This window comes from Nanorana parkeri, unplaced genomic scaffold, assembly GCF_000935625.1.
Source record: "Nanorana parkeri isolate BGI_ZX_2015 unplaced genomic scaffold, ASM93562v1 scaffold157, whole genome shotgun sequence".
In the NCBI taxonomy this organism is placed as follows: Eukaryota; Metazoa; Chordata; class Amphibia; order Anura; family Dicroglossidae; genus Nanorana; species Nanorana parkeri.
The window spans coordinates 1,983,725-2,005,894 of NW_017306425.1; the positions used below are offsets into that span (position 1 = coordinate 1,983,725).

At 41.0% G+C, this 22,170-nt stretch overlaps 1 protein-coding gene across 1 annotated transcript in view; it reads left to right on the plus strand.

Annotated features, from left to right (window-relative positions):
* LOC108785365 (sodium/hydrogen exchanger 9-like) overlaps window positions 1-22,170 on the plus strand; it is a 109,008-nt gene that overhangs the window by 81,249 nt on the left and 5,589 nt on the right. The window contains exon 5 of the mRNA XM_018554420.1: window positions 17,684-17,799. Coding sequence (XP_018409922.1) covers window positions 17,684-17,799 — 116 coding nt within the window. The remainder of the gene's footprint in view (window positions 1-17,683; window positions 17,800-22,170) is intronic.

A 22,170-nucleotide genomic window follows, 5' to 3' on the forward strand; every position in this document is an offset into this window, starting at 1 on the left:
AGACAGCTAAAGACCAAAAGACCAAGGCCGATGTGCTCTGTGTGAGAGCAGTGGTCTGCCTCTCCAGTGTGCTACCAGAATAGGGCAGCTTCCTACTGTATTAATCAAGAACACATTCCCAAAAAAAAAATCATGTTCCTTAATTGGGCTTTAAAATTGGATATCTTTTTTAATAGTTTACAAGCTGCCTTATTAAATATTTATTTTAATTATTATTAATGTGTTCTATTGCAGCACTTCTATTCTGTCGGATTTTATAATGAGGTTTTGTGTTTTGTAGTGCTAATTGTAAAGGATATGTCATATCCTCCAACTGATTTGGAGCCTTTATTTACTAGGCCTTGATTTAAGGTCCTGGTTCTGTGCAGCAGATTGCTGAGAAAATAACTTATTCTCTGCTAGCGCATTTTGGACACCGCATATTTGACACTATTTCTGGCTCATTTGCCTGAGTAATTGTGGGATTTGAGTCATCAGTCACATCTGTAGGCCTCCCTCTCATTTCGCAACTTTCAGACTGCGTTAGACTGTGCTGTTTTCTTACTTGGGGGCACTAAAAAGTTTTTGCATTTTTTTTCTTTTAGAAATGGTGTTTGCATTTTTCATGCACAATGAAATCAATAGGATCTACCTTCCAGAATGTCAAGTTTATAGCTTTTCCACACTTAACTAACATTAGTAATAAAAGGTAGATAGAGGACAAAAGATGCTAAAGTGGAAGTGGGTGTGTCACAGGCGATGTTATACAGGACACACAGTCCCCGCAGTCGCCACAGTAGTTTGAAAGAATAAGCAAGGTCACCTCAAACTGCTTAAAGCATTCATTTTTCCGACATCCTTATAAACAGTTGTTTAGTAGTACTACTCTCCACATGTAACATTTCCCTGCCCATTGCTATGGTACGGCAGTGCTTGCAGGTTGCTATATAGAAATGTTGCATCTGCAAGAATGACATCATTCTGCATATCATGACAATATTTTGAATTTAGTCACTGATTTTTATTGCCTCTTAATGCATGTGTTGGCTAATAAGCCACCCAGATCACTTGTAGCATCCTGCTTGTACCCCCAGGTAAGATGTGAACATAGGAATGGAGACTTTATCTGAGCTAAAGCTGTATAAAGCTTCAGGACCCAGCACGGGACTTATTTAAGGTTATCTAGGGTCAACAACTTAAAATAGATGTGCATTTCCATATTGAATTACCATAAGTTATATCTCACTCCTAAAAACCTTTTTGGTCTAGAAGTTTGTAAAGTTACCTTTTGAAGATGTCCATAGGATGTACTTCTTCAGTTCACTGATGTCACGTCTACTGTATGTGTTCGGAGTGGAACGCAACTGCGGAGGGGATTTACTGGCGGTGTGAACAATTGGCTTCTCAGGCTTGAGTTTCAGGCGTCACTCCCAGTCTTAAAGGGGAGTTTGAGACTCTTGCATCACAGCCGGTAGTAACAGAAATATAAGTAGGGCTATTTACTCATAGCATCCCATAAGTAGTAATATAAAAGTCAAAGGTGAACTAGCATATCGTTAATGTAGTAAGGTTCTACTCATGTATAGTTAAGCGAGCAGGTATTCCCAATACTATGCAACAAGTGTATACGCCCAGCCTGGAAGCAGGGATATAGTAGAGCTGACAGTCTGTATTAGGCTCCAACTGGAGCGATACTTGCGGTTGGAGCTGGTGCAGAGCAGCTTTTCAACAGGGTTTAAGTCCAGGTGAATGGTGATCCATCACTTGGAGTATGGTGTCCAGACAGGCTTGGTTCAGGAGGCAGCAGGCGTTCTGACTACAATTGTAGAACGCCACGCTGCCTCAGCTGGGGCTTTAAATAGCCCAAGGATGTGGGAGGAGCCGCCGGCCGGAACGAGCGACTTCCGCGTTCCACCGTGGAGCGCAAGCCGCTCGCCTCTCAATCAGGAAGTCGAGCGGCTTCCGGGTTCCACCGTGGAACGCGGAGCGGCCGTCACAGAAGCCGGCAGGGCAGAGGCGGCCTGGCCCCGAGGGGAATCGTCACAACTGACACAATTTCTCTCACTTCTGTGAATGTGCACTTCCTTCACTTGTGTCACAACTCTCATAGATCCTGCTTTCTGAACTACAACTCAACATCTGAACAATGTAACATTATCATAGCTTGCTGGAAGAAATGCATTATGGGCTAGGTAGTCTTGAGAAATCAAGACTGCATCACATCAAACAATTGGGAAAGACATGCAAAGCACACTGGGAATCCAGGAAGTTGGTGAAAGTGATGAGCAGACAGAAGGCAGCACTCTCTACATAAAAGGGATTTTTTTCAAATAAACTTTGATTACATTATCAAAAACAACTCCAGCATGTATTTCTGTTACTATGCTGATTTTATAACGGGATAGTATATGCTGTGACTTTAGAACCTTCTTTAAGATTCTGACAAAAAAACAACTTTGTTTTATCCATAATAGACACAACTCCTGGAGCCCCCTCATCATGTGTAGCTGAGAAAGCTAGGTGTTACATATACCATAGGGATATGCCGATACTGGACATTTTTAGGCATACTCATGGAAATGCCCCGATACTAATTGCCGATACCGGCGCTTTAAATTTTTAAATACATACGGCTGCTGTAAGGTCTTATGCTTGCTGGGGACCTCGCAGTAGTCTTCTGGGGACCTTGGGGTTGCTGTTTACAGCGCCGGCGGCACATCTCCTCCTCTTTCCCACCGCCCACACCCACCTGCACCTGCGAGACCCTGCACAGCCTTTTGAGACACTGCACACAGCCCTGGTGAGACTGCACACAGCCCTGGTGAGATCCTGCATGGACTGCTGAGAACCTGGTGAGCAACACAGAGTATCTAGCTTCATATTATTCAGCATTGTAGTATAATGTATTGCTGAGATTTGTAGTCTTCTACAGCTGGTGGTATTCTGCATTGTTGTTTAATGTATTGCTGGGATTTGTAATCCGTCTACAGCTTGGAGTCAGTGGCAGACCTGCCAGAGTCACAGCGGTCACACTGCTGTCTTAAAATCATTAGTCTGTATTATTTTAGAAAAACTGTCACATGACACTAAAAAAAAGGTATTGGTATTGATGAATACTTGAAGAAAAGTATTGGTACTTGTGCTCGGTCTTGAAAAAATGGTATCAGTGCATCCATAATATATACACATATATAAACTTTGCCAAAATATTTGTAAATCATTCAGTCTAGTGATTCCCACACCTCTGCTACACTGCACAGATATTCAGGTGACACCCCTTATTCCTGTTTCAGCTTTGTGACTTCTGGTGTCGCCCATCTGCCTCTTGCATTCAAAAGTGAATCAGCATCCCATCACTGTTAATGTTTTGGCTTATAAGCAGGTAGGTAACCAGGAACTTATAAAGCTGAGCTAGAAAATCATCTTCCTGTTGTTTTTGTATGGAAAGGGGAACCTGTATCACAAGACTGCTTGAACAGATTTACAAAACATTTTGCAGCTAAACTAGTTCAATTCACGTAAAGCAATTTATCTGTTTTGTGATAAAGTGGGGAAGTGTTAGACCCTCTGCCAAGTTTTAATTTGTGATTTCTGTCCTTGCTGGGCAGAATCACCCCTCTATTTCTCACTGAGACAGCATGAGAAAATTAGAATGTCAGGTACTATTCATCTGTGCCAGGAATCCCTGGTGAGCCCGTTCAGATGCGGCCACTGTACACATTGAAGTAAATGACAAGGTGATAGCTGCCGCATCTGTAAGCGGCTGGCCATATCATATCATATACATGCAGACTGTCGCTTACAAATTTAGCCAATGTCACCCTGTTATTTACTTCCATGTAGACAACGGCTGTCATCTGGCATTCCTGTCTTAAAAACCCGTAGGGTCTTAGAGTTGTCATGAAAATACAGTAAGTCTTCTGGTGGGGCAGATGTTCTCATGACAATCACCTAAGATAGGAATTATATTCTTTTTTGGGAGATTACCTCTTACTTCTTCCTGCATCTTAAAGAATGGAAGTCAAGGAAAATCTCCCCAGCATGACATAGACAAAACATCTTATAGGCATCTTTTTTGTAATGTTTTCTCAGTTTTCCAATGTCTCAATAAATGTTGTCAAAAATAACACAACATCAGTGCATCTTGGTTTACAATGCAATAACTGGACTATAGGACATTACATGATATTACTTTGCTAATACAATAAAGTCTTGGGGTATATAACCTTGAGTTTAACAGGGACCGTTGGGTTAATAACTTGTAGCATAATATGGTTCAGTTTCAGAATTTTGTCCTATTGTGGGGCAGAATTTTTTTTCCTAGTTCACCTTATAGGGGTTTTTTTTTCTTTCAAAAGGTTTTTTATTTGTTTTAAATGCAGATAAGAATGATCACACTTGCACATTCAGTGTGAGATCCAGTGTAGAATCAAATAAAACATACAAACTCAGGTTTCTATAGTATGGTGGTATCATCAAGTAGCTTAGTCCTTGAGGACTGCATATATACATTGAAAGTATAACAAACATTGTGGTAAAATAATAAAATAAAAACTTTGAAATTAAGGTTCAGGGGCTGAGTATGGAGCAACTGGTTTCAGGAAGGAAAAAGGGACGGTCGAGGAAAGGATCAAATGTTTTAAGCCTCCATTATTGTGCCGTCAGAGAGTCAGGGATTCCATATCAAAGGAGGGAGGATGGTATGACTCACAGGCCCAAGAGAGGGGATCTGAGGCGAAGGGTTAGAATTTTAGTAAGTATTTTCAGGTCTGCATTGATCAGTGAAAGCAAAATAAACCGGAAACAGTGCTACAATGTGGACATCGTGTATGGCTCTAAGGGTTGCTTTATGTCGGTAAAAGTGGTATGGTTGTCACTATAACCAATAGGGTAAGATGTTTATGGTGTGCGTGCTATCATTAACCGGTTATATAAGAAATAATCAAAGTAAAAAGAAAATACACATTAGAACAGTTCGAACAGTTCCAAAATCTTCAGGGCGGGTATGGGTTTCTCCAGAGTCCCAACCCGCCAACCTGGCAACTGTCACTTCGCGGAGACTCAGCGTACCTCAACATTGGCCCTTGGGGCGAGGCATAACTTCTCCAAGTGGGGTGTGAAAAGAGGAAAAAGAAGGAAAACAGGAACCGCGTTATAAGATCATCCATTTGAGCCTACGGTGGACGGGAGTTGTCGTGTCATCCGTAGCGCTTTCGGAGAGCCTGACGGGCGGTCTCTGCCAGGTGACAGTCGTGGCATCTTAGGTTCATCGTCGGCAGGGGCTACATCCGTGCGACCCAGTAGATGTAGAGAATCAAGGCATGCCCTCATTTCATCCACGGTGATAAAGGTGTGGGAATGGCCATCATAAAAAAATTGTAGCTTAAAGGGAAAGCCCCAGCGGTACCGTATCTTCTTGGCTTGTAGAACTTGCAGCAGGGGTTTAAATTCCCGTCGGCGTGCAATTGTGGCTGGTGAAAGGTCTGTATAGACTAGATACGAGTATCCTTGGAAGTGCAGGGGTCCTGCTTCCCTAGCCGCTTGGAGTAAACGCTCCTTGGTGCGATAGTAGTGGAGACGCACAATAATGTCCCTCGGGGGACCATCAGGCGTACGTCTCGTCAAGGCCCTGTGGATCCTGTCGAATTCCATTCTGTCTATGGGGATATCAGGAGCCAGTTCCTGAAATAGTGCAGTCACGGTGGATTGGAGATCTAACACCGTCTCGGGGACCCCCCTGATGCGCAGATTAGATCTGCGATCCCGGTTCTCAGTGTCTTCCAGTTGTGTGAGAAGAGTTAAGTTCAAGGAGCGAAGCTTTTCCAAGTCTTCCTCATGACCCTCAATGATGGTAGTGATATCATTGCAGCGGGATTCCAATGTGGAGGTTCGTTTGCCCACATCCCTGATTTCCCTAATGAGCTGAGAGGTGATCTGCTTTGAGACCTTATCCAGTGCCTTGTGCAGGGTTACCTCAAATTGGGCCATCAGGGACGGTGTCAACTCAGGGTCCGACGGAGCCGTTTGCAAGCTATCTCCCTGTGGGTCTTGGGGCTCCACTGAGGAGTTAGAGTCCTCTGCCTGTAGTATTGCTGGCGCTGGGGCCAGTTTGTGAGCCGCGCGGCCCAAGGCCTCATGGAGGGTTGGTTGATTCATCTTACCGCCCCTACTTCTGGTTTGCGACATCTCGGTATGTACCGATCGGCGTCGGGAGCCCGAGGCTAGGAATCAGTGTTTAGAGCGAGAGCGAGTCCGGTGATCAGCCGTAAATGTCAGTTATTCTCCCGGTCAGGCGCGGAGCTGGTTAGTGTGCGGCCATCTTGGTCAAGCTCGCGCATGCGCTCTACCTTATAGGGGTTTTAACCTTCCCCTACTCTATCCAAAACAAACAAAATAGTGAATCTGTTTGCCTGAAGCTTAGCCCTATACCTGACACCAGGACAGTCATTTTAAAAGATGACTTTTAATACTAATGCCTCACTTCTATTATTTTGGCAGTTAGTTATTTATTCAAATAGTGAGCATATCTTCAATGGCAGGAATTTTCTCTGCTACTTTAACAATGTGGTAAAGGAGAACAGATCAAGCAGGCAGATTAGATCTGCTGCATCAGAGTGTGAGAGGGATCTTCAAGGTCTTAGCTCTGTTACACAGGCCACCAACAGAGTAACAAATTGTACTAAAAAAAAGACAGTCAATTACCAGGCTGTGAGATATGGAACAGTTTTCTTCTGAAAGACATTGGCTTAGGGGGAGTAAATATAAAGAGTGGCGTGATGAAAGGCTGTACAGTTTGGGAAATAACTTGCTGCATGAGTACATGCTTCCTGCTGTTTAGCAATATGGAACTGTGTGTTGCTGTGCCAGCTGTCAGGTATACTACGCAGTATGGTATCTTTAAAATGTCATACTTTATTAAACATTTCAGGGTTATTTAACAAGTTTCAGAAAGCAATAAAAATGGGTAATCAGACTGCAGCTTGTGTAGTTAGATTGAAAATGATTAGTTGCTATGGCTAGCTCCACTGAAAGCTTTTGTTGAGAAAATCCCCTCTGGGTGATCAGTGTACATTGCAAGGATATTACCAAACTTTATTGCAGTTTTCTATCTGTTTCTTTTCTGAAGAAATAACAGTTTGCTCCAGCATGTCCTTTCTAAACTGATTCCTTCAATGAGGGTATGGGTTTGTTATAATCAGCTGGTGGACTTTCTGTGTTGTAATGAGGAAAGTCGCTGTGCCTTATTAGTAGTGATTAACCCTCAGGTCGTATCTCTCAAACAAATTACATTTATAGTGCAAGGGATGCCTAAAATGCTACTTGTATTTTAGTTTAGATAACTGTCAAAAACAATCAGCCAATCACAGATCAAGGAAATAACTTCTCCTCAGGGATGATCCTACCTGCCTGATTGGCATCTTCATTTTTAAGGCCTTGTTCACACCAAGCGCGGAGCAGGTGCAGAGCAGAGCAGTTGCAGACCGGATCAAAACTGCGTCCAATGTATTCCAATTGTATTTTTTGCTCCAGTTCTCATCACAGCGTGCAGTTCCAGAGCAGGTCCAGAGCAGGTGAAAAAACTGCAGCAGGCCCTATTTTACCTGCTCTGGATCTGCAAACGCATCAAAAACGCATGCAAATGCCTGGAACTCACTGAAAGCCCATGTTAAACTAAAAAAAAAAAAAAGAAAAAAAAATTTTTTCAACCAAAAACGGCCCGGAACGAAAAACGCAAAAAAACGGCACAACCCACTGCAAATTTGGTGTGAACAAGGCCTAAAGTCACTCGGAGATATTCCATATATTCACCAGAACACTCTGGATCTACGCAGCTTAGTGAATTACCCTCTTAAATTCGGATGTCATGGTGTTCAAGCTGCTATGCTCTTTTACATCTGCGTTGTCACCTAATGGCAGTGAGAGTGATATGTAAAGTTGCAATTGTCGATTGAGGAGCTGTGTGACGATCTTTGTTATTATACATTGAGAAAAAGCTGTGGATAGTTTGTATTAGTTGGAGGAACCCTTTAAGAGCGAGGCATCAATTGATGCTATCATAATGAGAATGACAGTGCTTTGCTAACAGAAAAGTTACAGTATGCAAAATAAAGATGCAGAGTTCTACTTTTACTAAAAAGGACAGAGATTAAGCTAGGAGAGATTATTAGAGCAGCTATAAGATGGGAAAACCATCTTTAGTCTTCCTTTGATAATGGCTTAGATCAGCACAGTAAACTATTTCTCAGCCATAAAATGAAACTAGAAAACGCCAAGCATACAATGTCAGCACTGCAGCAATTACTGAGCTTGTGCTTCCCTCGGTCATCATTTGATAAAGGTATGTTAACCTTTATCAAACCTAAACCATTCACATACAGCTAAATTGTATAAAATAACAACTTACATGTAAGACTAATAATAATAATAATAATTATTATTATTATTTGTATTACTATTTAGGATTTATATAGCACCAACAGTTTGAGCAGCGCTTTACACTATAAGCAGGACATTACAGTTACAATACAAATCAAGACAAGATAGCTAGGAGGGCCCTGCCCGTGAGAGCTGACAATCTAAAAGGGAGGGGCAAGTGATACAAAAGGTGGTAGCTGTGTGGGAATGAATTGTTTGTTGGCAAAGAATTGCTACATTCTTTCACCAGATTAAACTGATCAAATTGGATAAAAAAATCATGAGCTTGAGACCCATATGATTGATTTAGAGAAACCCTTGATTAATTCTGACTCTGACCCTTTTCCATCGGCTGTGGGGGAATTTTGTTGCTTGCTTCTGATTGCTCAAATAAATATTTGTGTGTATGCCGGAGAATGTATCATAATACGGATTAATTAAATTATCGTTTTAAAAGATTGTATGCATTTATTCATTATTCATATTTCTAGTCAATATTTTCAGCAAATCCGCGAACAATGTCAAATTTTTTATCATAGACTGATAGTCAATCGATTGTTTGCAATCTCTTGTACCTAGATTGATCATAAATCAATACGTGTATGTCCACCATTAGTGTGTCTCTTTCCTTTACTGCGTGGTGACTAGGAAACTAGTGGAGCAGTTTAAAGAAGTCCTGTCATATTAGTTGCCACAGGCTGCCAGATAATAGCTGCAGGTCAACTCTTGCCTGTTCACTGCACTGCCGCACCTGGAAGAAGTTCCAATGCAAATACCAACTTTCTGAGTTAAGGAGGAGGATTACTTTGGATCTCAAAAAATGTAATCAAGTGGGTGAAAGTAGCAGGCCAGGGACTGTAAGATTGGGTAGAAAAAGGCTAGATGATGCTGGATAACCTCCATCCAGTAAATGAAGTGGGCTTCATTTGCAGCTTCTAATACACACTGTGAGAAACCCATAGCATGCAGTCAGAATTATGCTTGCAGTCATCTGGCTTCAGTAAATGTAAGTCTGCTGTGGATTAAAGCACTTTGCAGTTAAGCCTTGCTCTTTTTACTGGTTTACTATAATGCTGCATATCTATGGTTGCTGTTTAGCCCTCATTCACTCGAGTAACAGCCAGCCCGTGCTGCGTGCACGGCCGTATCGGGCCGCTCCCGGGAAGGACAGGTGCTGTGTGTTGTTACACGCAGCAGTCTGTTCTTCTCTATGGGAGTACGATGCCGTACGTCGCCGTACGCTCACCCAAAGTGCACGTCCGTGTCCCTGCTTGGACGCAGACATGATCTATCCTTTCTAGGTACGAGTACGGACGCGAAGTTCGGGTGAGCGTACGGCGGCGTACGACAGCGTACTCCCATAGAGAAGAGCAGGCTGCTGCGTGTAATCTCACACAGCACATGTCCTTCCCGGGAGCATCCCGATATGGCCGTGCACGCAGCACGGATCTGTATGGGCTGGCTGTTACTCGTGTGAAGGGGTGCTTACTGTTGCTTCATTGGTCTTATGCAATGAAGAGTTCTTATTCTTTTATGTGACCTCTTGAATGCAGTAACCCATAGCAACCAGTGAGACTTCACTCTCAGACAAGTATAACATAGATTGTGATTTGTTCCTATGGGTTACTGCACTCAAGAAATAATTTTGGTATAACAGATCTTTATTGAATATGGCAGAGGTCTGGAACTGAATATACCAAGTCAAAACGTGAAAAAGTGAAGTCTTCTCAATAGTACAAATAAGTTGTAACTATTTAATATTATTAATAAAAAGTGATCCTCTTGAAAGAAATATATACATATAAAAGTGTGTGTATTATATCATTTCATATTTAATATCACTTTATATCAGTAAGTTTCATGTAATGATTAAAAGAGAATGTCACTGTCAACCTTTTTCTGAAAGGGCCATTTGCCTGACCGGTATGCTAATCCACCGTCTCTAATATTTTCTAACTCACTGACCTACAAGTATGGAGCAAATAAAGTCAGAACTTGAGATTTGCATACTTGCTGTTCAGCAATGAATCCCCCTCCCCAGATATGTAGAATGTAATGCTTGTTTAGTCTAAGTGGGCTCTAGTAATGTGGAATATTTGCCTTATTCCATGATCCCACAGCCTGCCTCCCCACTGGTTCAGGCAGTGACAACCAGTAACCCAAAAAAGCTCCTTTTCTCCGCATGTGTCCCTCACCAACGTCATCACATACAATGCAGGACCTGTGGACCGAAGTTAATTCTTAGATCTCATCCTTTCTAGTAATAGTGGCACCTTTATAAATAAAATATGTAATGCAAGATCTTGGATAGCTTGGTGTGTTCGAGAAGAGGTGGATTAAGTAAGTCTGGTCCACAAAATGGTGTTATGCATGTGAAGGTAAAAAGGAAGAAATAACATGACACATGCAATATGCATTCATTGAAAAATTTAGCTTAAAGTATAATTGTTTAGAAAGTAATATACACATGAAAAACAAAGCAGTTATTTCCACTGTACGTTATTTTGGTACACCTTTGTACAACTTTATAGCCACATAACTCTTCACCAAGGTGCCTTACTGAGAGTTTAAGCTCATTAAGTTTTTGGTCTGGGCTTATTAAACTTGAGTGATTGATTGTCCTGTATCCAGTCTAACAATACCAGCTTAATATGAGAGCTGGAAGAGCTTTTAAAGGAATAACTGTGCATTTTGGCCTCTTATATTAAAAATCTGAACATTTTAAATATATAGTACATCTTGCCTTATTTAGTAGGTAAAGCACAAAGGCACTTATCCAAATCAATTACCATTAATACATCAACAGTATGCTAAAATATAAATGGCTGTCATGGATTAATGATCTTTGTGCATCATTATTGATTTTGCACTGCACCTGTGTTGAAAATATACAGATAGCCCTCGTTTTGCGCTGGTTCCATTTGCGCCGATTCAAAATAGAGCCCTTTTCAGCCAGTCATGTGACCACCATTGAAACAACAGCTCCACCTAGTGTATCCTTAAGGATATGCAGGGGAACGCTATACAGTACAACAGCAGGTGGCTATAATAAAACAGAACAGTACTGTGCAGAGTCTCTGGCAGCTAGATCGGGGCACAGGTGGAGGATTGTGGCTCAGGAAGGGGCTCAAAGAACTGTGGACACCTACAGGGGGACAATTGGAGGTATGGTGGTGCACACATGGAGATGCGCTGGTGGCACAGGGATACACATGGAGATGTACACAGGCACATAGAGACATGTTGAAGGCACAGGCATACACTTTAAGCTACAGGAGAGCATAGGGGTACACTTGGACATACACAGGAGCACCGAGGTACACTTGGAGATATGGAGGAACACAGGGTAAACTTGGAGATATGGAGTAGCACAGGTTTAAACTTGGAGATATGGAGGAGCACAGGATTAAACTTAGTGATATGGAGGAGCACAGGGTAAACTTGGAGATATGGAGGAGCACAGGGTTTAACTTGCAGATACAGAGGAGCACAGGAGGTACACTTGGAGATATGGAGGCACACAGAAGTTCATTTGGAAATATGGAGGCGCATAGAGCCACACTAGCTTTAAATATAGTGTATTATGTCACTTATGTCATTTTTGAGAGAGGCCTGGTACCTAACTCCCTCACTTTCCATTGACTTACAATTTCATACAAGGTTTCAATTTACATCGGTTTCTATTTGCAACCATTCCTTCTTGAACCTAACCCTGGCGTAAATTGGGGGTTACCTGTATATGAATTCCCAACTTCACTTTACTCCCACGCCCCCCTCACCACCTACTAATGGTCAGTGGTTCTTATTCTTGGACATTACATACCTGTCCAGAAGTATTGTGAGCCCAGGCAGGAGTGATAACGTGCCCCCAGAGTGGTGTGTTTGTTAAGCTGACCATACACAGGTAGAATTGTGGTTAAAATAATTTGATATGGAGCATTTGTTCGATTTTCTAATCCTTAATTATGTCAAATTGACCATTCCATTTGACAGTAGTGAAAGAAAATGGAAGAAGCATGAAAATAAAATGTCTTTATTGAACAAAATTCTAACAGTGTGGTTTTGCGTCTGAGAAACTCCAAATATTTCCAAAATTGAATAGTAAAACCAAATTACATTTAAAATGACATTTGTCAAGTCTTTGGTGGCAATGTCGAATGTCCGGTTGAGATTTTTTACTTGAACATTTGTATGAAAATGTTCATGGGCACCATTTATCCTGGAAGAGGAATGGTGCTGGACCTCGAAGAGGACTTTTTTGGTGGGTATTCCGACAGAGATGAGGTGAGTACTGCAGACAGAGCTGCTTTTATTATTTTTGCACATTCTGGACTTCACTTTTAGTTTTAAAAGGGTAGAGTTGAGCATCCAAAAGTGGTATTTTAATGACGAGTGAAGCCCAGTGAGGTCAATCATCATCTGGTTTCTTCTGTCTGTTGATGACTCCAGTACTGACATCCCCCACCATTATTACTGGATATTTTCCAACCAAATTTATAGTTTTAGAGGTTCCCACTTACCAGAGGGTCTTCTCTCTTCTTCAGTTTCTTTCTGCATTATCTAAAATAAACATAAAAAAATCCAACAGAGAGACTCAAATGCTCACCACCAGAGTTCCCTGGAGAGATAGGTGTTTATTTATTAAAGTTGTATTAGAGTTATAAAGGTCCACGGCACTAGCACTACTAGATGGAAAATTCCTATGCTCTTCAGCACCATCTGGTAACAGCATCCACCCTGCAAATAGCTTTTATAAATGAACCTCATATTTTTGGCTGGTTTCACTTTTCAACATCAACCAAAACCAAAATACAAATTTCAGCGAACATACTCTTTAAGAATCAAGAATAATATATATGCACACTCCAAATTGTGAGCTGTTCATAATAAATTACATTTTCTTTTGCGCATAATTAGTTAATTAATATCATATAAATAAAGATAGCTTAAGTATAGAGAAGTGAAGAAAACATTTAATAAGCTTTTGGGAGTTGTAATGTAGGGAAATAGGCTGTCAGCAATTTTACTGATTTGTGTTTGCAGAGAGAAGGCTGAAGTTAATCAGTAGATTTAGCTCTTTGTTAAGAATCCTTCTCTCTTTAAGGGTTTATTGCACAGGAAATTCAGCAGCAAGGCTCCATTGTATGGATTATTAAGCTAATATGCTGTTAACTTCCTGGACTACCCTGAACTTGAAATATCCTTGTACAACTGCACTGCTGTTCATGTAACCATAAAGTGTTTGCAAATTAACTTCTTAGGAAGTTTTGGTTACTCTAACACATTAAGCTTGAAAAAAATCAGTATGTAACCTCATATTTTACAACATTATGTGACAGTATATATGTAAATATATACATCAGTATATAAATTTAAGTAAACGTTTTTAAGGATCTAGGAAACATGAGGAAAGGTGTAATATAAGGGCTAGGGTTGCACAGATACCAAGTACAGTACTCAGTACAAGTACGAGTACATGTACCGATACTTTTGAGCTCCAAGACTAGACTAGAGAAAAATAAAAAAATTAGGAGGCAGCTGTCATTTGTAAGGAGCACACGGAGCTCCTGGGATTTGTACATCTCTGGTTTAATGTACGATTCTGTTTTTATAAATATAAATAAAGGGATGCACAGATACCAGTTTTGCGAGTGTGAGTACTGGTACTTGCCGAGTACTTACAAGTACGAGTACTGATACATTTTTGTTTATTGTCATGTGACAGTTTTTCTAAAACAATACAGACCAATGATTTCAGGACAGTGGGGGGAGTGCCAGAGCCAGGTCCCAGCTGCAACCGGTGCAACCCTGGTAGTTCTCATGAAAATGCCAAGTATCTGCACTGGTACTCGAAAAGTATCTGTGCATCCCTAATAAGGGCCCATTCACACTGCTATGGCCTGCTGCATTGCATGACAAGGGCATTGTATACGGCTCCTGTTGGTCAAATAACCTCCAACAACTAAATTCAATAATAACTCTATTAATGAATGACACGACACAGGTCTTGGATTTTTAGTGGCCACAGCAGCCATTTTATCATTTAGTGCCAAAAGCAAATGTAACCATTGTAACAAATTGTAACAAACGAACTGACCGCAAGACGGCTCCCCACTGTCACTTAAACCTCAAGCAAATATGTTGCACCTCAAGGACCCTACCACCCTGCCCGGCTGCAGTGACAAGACAACATGGTAAAACAGAGAGAAAAAAAGACAAAGTAGAAACAAGAGAAACACAAGGCAACAAATCAAATATGACCAATGGGGCGGGAGGGTGGGAAGCTGCTTCCACGCTGATGACTCCACCGAGACTGACCTTTCCTTCCCAAGGGGCCACCTATCCTCCGCCTCCCGGGACCCTGACCAATCAGGTAAGTGACACCACCCAAAATCCCTTAAGATAATAGTTTAACCCTATCTAAACCCTGTTAGCCTCTTCAAGACCCTGTCATGTTGGCCCTACACAGGCGCCTCCGTTTGCTGTTCCTGGCCTGACTTTACAGCAGCCCATTCATTTGAATGTGTTTGCAATGCATTAGACCACACTAAAATCAGACTTGCAACGTTTTTGCAACACAGGCCTCTTCATTGCACTGTAGTGTGTTACCATGCATTGCAGTGTGCTTCAACGCAGGTGCATTTGGTTGCCATTTGGAACCGCATCGCACCAACAGGTGTGCATCGTGGGAACAAGCGTGGTAATGAGCTCAGTAATGAGATGGGTTTCTACACCACAACAGTCTGAATTGGTGCTAAGGTAGAGTTAAAATATATCCATCTATCTATTATCTATCCATCTATCTATTATCTATCTATCTATCTATCTATCTATCTATCTATCTATCTATCTTATACATTCTTATATAAAAATTCAACTCAGTTATCTTGAAGTCTGTTTAGCAAATTTGACTTGAAGCCTTATAGATTATATTGACAAGGCACTAAGGAGTAGATAAATCACACCGAATATAGGAATTCAATGACCTCTATAACAGACAGAAGCATGTGACATTACTAAACTCCAATAATCAATATTTGCATTGAACTTCATTTATAGCCCAGCTTTTAAGTATAATTAATGTGAAGAGTCCAGTAGGTATTAAGGGATTGTGCACCGTTTCCTGAAATCAGCATATGTTTGTGACCTTCCTGGTACCATACACATAAAGCACATCCTTATACATGTTAATTAGTAAACCACTAAAACCGATGAAAAAATAAAGTAGAAGTACCATATTTAATGTTTAGACTACCTTTGGTCCCAATGTTCACATGGGCAGCTGTGTCCTCTGATGCTTTGTGCCTTCCAGTATTGTTTGATTACACCTAGGCCTGCACTTTACCACTCTACTTCTACTTTTTCATTTTCTTGGGAATGGCCACCTTACCTATACACTATAATTCACACATAAGGCATACAGCCTACTCAAAAGTTGGCTGCTAAAGCTGAAATACATAGAGGCCATAGTGTGGGAGTTGGCAGATGGCCCTAAGTGTAAGTGTAGTTAGTAAAATTGTGCCGTGTACACTATGATTTTGTATCTGTGATTTGTGATAAGCCTTTTTACATCCAGCTAATTTAGGATATTTCTCAACTTATTAGTTAATCCTTCATCCTTATAATATGGAAAACTCATCAAATGTTCTGATTGCCTGTCTCAGTTTTTCCCTTTAATACATGAATAAATCTGAATATTGTTCATTTTTAATTTTTCTTCAAACCATATGTTTTAAATTCTTCATCTTTAGCACCCTGTGGGTAGCTATAGCTATTGAATAACCATTTTCTTTTAGCTACTGTAAGTATTGGGAATGGGAAGAGTGCATTTTACTTAATTTGACTTATATTATACTTCCTCCTTCTCCTTTTCCCAAATTTTTTTATAGAACTGGATTAAAATACTGAGATGGCTGAAGCCATTGAACGTCATTGATTTGTGCATATTAAAAGCATGTACAAAATTTGCTCATGTTCTAGGCCACAACTTGCTTTGTCATTACTTGCAGCTTTCCCAGAAGTTAGATATTGCAACAGGAGTTGCTTGGGCTTGGTGTTAACCCAGTTCACATGAGTTTGCCCAAGTCCAATCAAAACTGTGACCGCCACTCCCCCCTCCTAGCCCAATCACAGGCAGTAATTGCAGTGGGGGAATGGCCCACCCTTTTGTGATGTATAGGTGCAGGTCACGGAATGCGCCTCTTTGCAGTAGATTGGGCTGGGTGGCAGTGACAGTTTTGAGTGGGCTTTCGTGAACACAGGCGAACTAGATTTGCACAAAGTCCAGGATCATCACTTTTGCAGAGCTGGAGTTCCCTCTTTAGTCTAGGATTATGCTGTCAGCACTTCCATTGCAGGTTTTTTTTGTTTTCTAAGGCCTGTTCCATGTTTGTACATTTTCTATCATTTTACTTAATGCTGGTGGGCCAGTACCACATCTGATTTCTCAAATATTTCCAAAAGCAGAGAACTAAACTATACCGGACATTAATGGTACCACACACACACACACACACACACATCTATTCAATTTAATATTTTTATTAAAATCAAAAGAGTGTAATAGAATGAGCACATTATAAAATCCTAAGGGATAGTCCCACATTTAAGCTGGGCCAGCAATTATAACAACAGCTCCTTTCATCTCAGTCAATGTATTCATATGTGATTCTGATACATACAGTTCATATAAATCAACATACAGTATGTAGAATGCTGGTACTGTAATGTAAATGAGACACAACTCGACTCGTTTCACAGAATTTCACGTTATTCTGTTTTCTCAGGAGACCCACAGGTGACTACTGTTAAAATATTGTATTTATTAACATGAAATCCATCAGAGAAAATGTATGACATCAATATAAACCCCCAGTAATTGTATTTACTCAGTTTCTGGTGGATATAGGGTTGAATAACCAGCAGGCGGGAATGGGGAACAGAAAACCTAATTCCTTAAACAATACATGAGCCACAATAAAATGATTAAACATATCTTTATGTCGTCAGAAGATCCTAAACCCTGAATGCTGATAACATGTGTACCACATATCCCAAGCTCGTATTACCATAGGGGAAGAAAGTATAGGCCACCACAAACCTAATACTGTGTGTGCTGCTGGTTCCAGTTCCCAAGCTCCAAATCACCCACCTTCCAGTTCACAGCCTATTTCACAAGTTGTGATGTTAGTTTAGAAAGAATTGTAACTGTAAGATGCTTAGGAAGAGAAGATGAGTCATTGTAAATCCTATAAAACTGTGCTGAATGGAGTGTGTCTCTCTTTCACAGGTTGATAATGTATGGCTTTGTTATGGCCATGATGCATCTGGGACAGATACAGACTGGCGACTTTCACTTCACTGACTGTTTATTTTTTGGCTCTTTGATGTCTGCAACGGATCCAGGTAATTAATTTTCATACAAATGTGTGATATTTTCCTGTTTACTGAGCCAGGCACAGGTTCAATACTAGTTAGCACATCGGCTTCTTTCATTTTTAAAAAAAACGTTGTTTCTGGACATTTAAAAGAAAAAAACAAACATTGTATTAAAGAGCTCTATGTTGTAGAATAATTTGTAAACCCTGTAAACATTCCTGATGGTACAAGAGAGACTGTCTGATGTAATTTTGTTCATGGTGATCCGTAACAATCTTCAGTAATAGTCTGCACCACAGCAATTTTCTAAAGACTAAATAAGCAGTATTACTTTCTCCCACCACAGCCTTATTTAAATCATGTGGATAGAATTCTTATTTTTTTCCATAAAAGTTTGATATATAGAGGCCCAAGTTGGTGCTTAGTGATGTTTGTACTGTCGCCCTCCATGTGCTTATTAGAGTTAGTTGTATTGGAAGGATGTTATGGCCAATTATCCCCATATACCCAGGCACTTCATGAAGCCTTAGGGCTCAGTCACACTAGATGCAGTGTGTTCCGGCCCGATTTTCCGGAACGCACTGCCTCGCATTGCGGCCGGCTCACTTTTTAGGGGGGTAGGGGGCGTGGTGGGCCATTCAGACTCCTACTCCACTAAAAAGTGAGCCGGCCGCAATGCGAGGCATCTAGTGTGACTGAGCCCTTAGGGCTTAACTTCGATGGCAGTTTTTATCCCATGCCACAGAGCCATCTATCCTCTTGCTGATAATCACCTAATTTGCAGTTGCAACTGACCTTCAAATGGAACACAAGATGGACAGCAAAGTTTAAATAAATGTTTGTGAACTGTTTTTTCTGCAAAAACATTTACCTTATCTTCTGATGTGCCCTTGTATGTGCCGAAAGGGCAATTACACAATTCATTGTTGGTGCTCTGCATCTTCCTTTGTCATTTGCCTGCACCACCTGCTTTCTCAACTGTGAGACAAATATTACCCAGATGTCCATTCCTGTGCTCTGTGCTTTTGTGAATGGCATACGTACTTCCCATTTGGGCTGCCAGTGCCTGAAAACATAGTTTTGTGCAATGTAGCCAAGTCTGATTGCCTTATGTGCATAACCTCCCACTCTTAAGTCCATACCACACAGGCAGTTCTGCTGCTGGCCACAACTAGCCAACAGCAAAGTTATGGAGGAGAAGCTTCTAATTATCCTAATGGAATCACTCCTTAAGTAGCCCAGAAGGCTGCTGCATCTCACCCGCTAGCTAGAGAGCAGTGAGGGGGTCAACACTTTACTGGTCTAGCTAGCAAAGGGGCAACTCTCTAGCAACAGGTAATTGGTTAGCAATCCAGGTGCTAGGGAGTTGTCAGTGGTACATTGCAGAGGCAGGAAGGCAATGTAACAGTAGGATGTGACAAAAGAGGGTGTCTGCTTTAAAACAGAGGGCCGTATAACTAATTTGCCATGGGATACACTCTTGACTACAGTATTCAATCTTTTTAAAGAACTTCAGCTTCCCAACAGCAATGGCAGAAGGTGTAATACGTATCTTCCTTTTTATGCAAAATAGTATACACTTCAGAATTTCCATATCATCCAATCTCCAGTGGTTTCTTAACCTCCCTGGCGGTATGATTATGTCAGGAATTTTGTACCAAAAGCGGTACATTGTTTTTCATGGAAATTTGGTGTTATGTATTGTAGGCCTGCAATTCTTAGTAAATCTTAGGAATAACTCCCCTAAATCTGTCCAAACAAGAGTCCAGTAGACATCCCAGGTATGATAAAGTTTTAAACACAAAATTAAAAAAATTATAATATAATACATTTTAAATAATTATAAGAAATTATAATATAATAAATAATTATACAAAATTATAATAAAACTTTTCACTTTTGAATTTCCCGCCGGCTGTGACGCCCGAAAACGAAACTAAAAGTCAGATGCCGGCATCTGACTTTTAGTTTCGTTTTCGGGCCGCGTACAGCACAGGACGCCGCGGCATCGCAGGGACAAGGTGAGTGTCACTTTTCTCTGCAGGCCCGAGTCTGGCTCGGGGTTACCACTCCTAGCATTGAAAATTAACCCCGAGCCAGACTCGGGAATACCACCAGGAAGGTTAAGGTGCCCATACACTGTACGATTATCGGACGAGAATCGCAAAGTGTATGGAAGGCGTGCGTACGTTTCTACTGTACGGCCGCACGTCTTCCGTCGAACAAGCAGGCTTGAAAACCCGCTGAGAATCGTACGATTTTCGGCGGGTTAGTGGCCTGCTTGTTCGACAACTGCCGAACGGGCCGGTGTGCGCATACGCACACTGCCCGTTTGCAGTCATCGCAAGCCCGCCCCACATTGCAGTCATCGGAAGCCCGCCCCTCAGGGGGGGTGAGCTTGCGATGATCGCAAGTACGATCTACCAGTCCAAGATGGGCAGATCGTACGAGCTTTTAATTAGCTTACAGCCATCGCAAGACAAAAGTCTTGCAATGGTTGTTAGGTGTATGGGCACCTTTAGATATATATATGGCAAATCCACTGCAGGGAATCCAAGAAGCTATGCTGTCACCTGAGCAGAAGCTGCATGGCTGGACCAGGGCAAGAAAAAAACCTTCTACCTCGAGTTATGGGAAGTCATAAAAACCCAGTGATAAATATCAGTAGGTCTTGGGTGGAATTCTGTTTTAATGTCATACTAGTACTTTTAACTGAGTACCTTAAATCCCCCTTCAGAAGTTTCTATGGACACCTAATTTTTACTTGACACTATTAATAGGGGGAAATTGACCACTCTCTTTAGTGGTCATCTCCTTATACATTTATATCAGCCACACATGTCAGCATAATGCAAGGGGCTGAAAAAATTGAAAAAAAGGAAATGGAAAGTAAAAGAATTCAGCACGACACGCATAAAGCATGTTACAATATGTGCTGCAAAGTTAGTGCATGCATTCTGGTGTGAATAGACCCGTAATTCCCCCACTCTGCCGAGGACAAATTAGCCAAATACAGTTCAGTGGAGAATTTGGATTCATAGATGTATCTGCAGGAGCCTGTGACCGTACATGTGCAAGAGACAGGTCAGGGACTCTCCAAACTATCCATATCTCAGTTGGAATTTCTCACCCGATTCATCCGCACATTCACCGTAACAGGCCAGTACTGCTGCACTGTGCATGTACCAGTTAGCAAAGACAGCATAAACTGCTTTTAAAGTTCTAGGATATTATCTCATTAGATCAATGCTTCAATTAAAGTAAACAAGTAAAATTAAACATTTCAAGATTGCTGTCTTCCAGAATTTAGCTGGTGCTGTGTTTTTGATGCTGCACATATCCATCTTAGGGACTGGTTTAATGAAGTGTGAAATCTATAATTTATCAATCAAGCAAATGACAGATAATTAATAAGGGGAGCTGCATTTTAGCAGCTGCATGTTGTCCTGATACGTGCTGTGATTGTTTTCTGTTGCTCCTCATACCGACTCAGATCCGGACTGCAGAATGAAGGAAAACTTGTCTCCTGATATATTGAGAGCATTACAGAGTTTGCATGTGGAGCCATTGAAGATAAAAAAAATTGTATGTGTTCTCAGCATGTTTGGCTAATTGCAGCAGAATTATTAAGCTAATGTAAAACCAGCAAGAAATACTATATTAAAAACAACCACATGATTACATATTCTTTTCTAAATACATAGAAGATGCTGTCGTCTTGAAGAAAATATCTGTTGACATTTGTTTTAGAGAAAATCAGATAAACCAATACCAATGATTGTTTATTGTGGGACAAACACAACCGAACATATCTTCTATTGTTCAGTATACAAAAGATTGAAAACAATGAACAAATTAGCAATGTAATATGTTCATATTGCTCATTTGTTTACAGTAATTTCCGTAAACAATGTTCAGTACATTTTATTTAAAGGCAAACTCTAGGCAAGACTTTTTGAGGATTTTTTTTAATGGTAAAGGGTATATTTTCCCGCTTTCTATCTACTTGATGGGTGTAAAGGTGCCCATACACCTTACATTTATCTGCAGATTTTCTGTGGTCAGATGGAAAAAGTGCAACAGATTGGCCCAGGTGGAGATTACTCCATCCACACAGTTAAGTGTAGATGGAGGAATCTGTTGCACCTTTTCCATCTGACCACAGAAAATCTGCAGATAAACTGTAAGGTGTATGGCCAGCTTAAGAAAGAATAGGAAGTGACGGGAGAAACTCCTCAACAAGGGCATGTGAAGCAATAAAAACACATTTTCTAGTAGAGCACGGAAGGTTTTGAATCTGTGCCAGGATTGTGTTGCTGTCTATGTGAGTTTTCCTTCTCTCCCTGGAGACAGGAAGATAGGTGCTAGATGGACCAGAGAGTAGAGAAATCACCACCA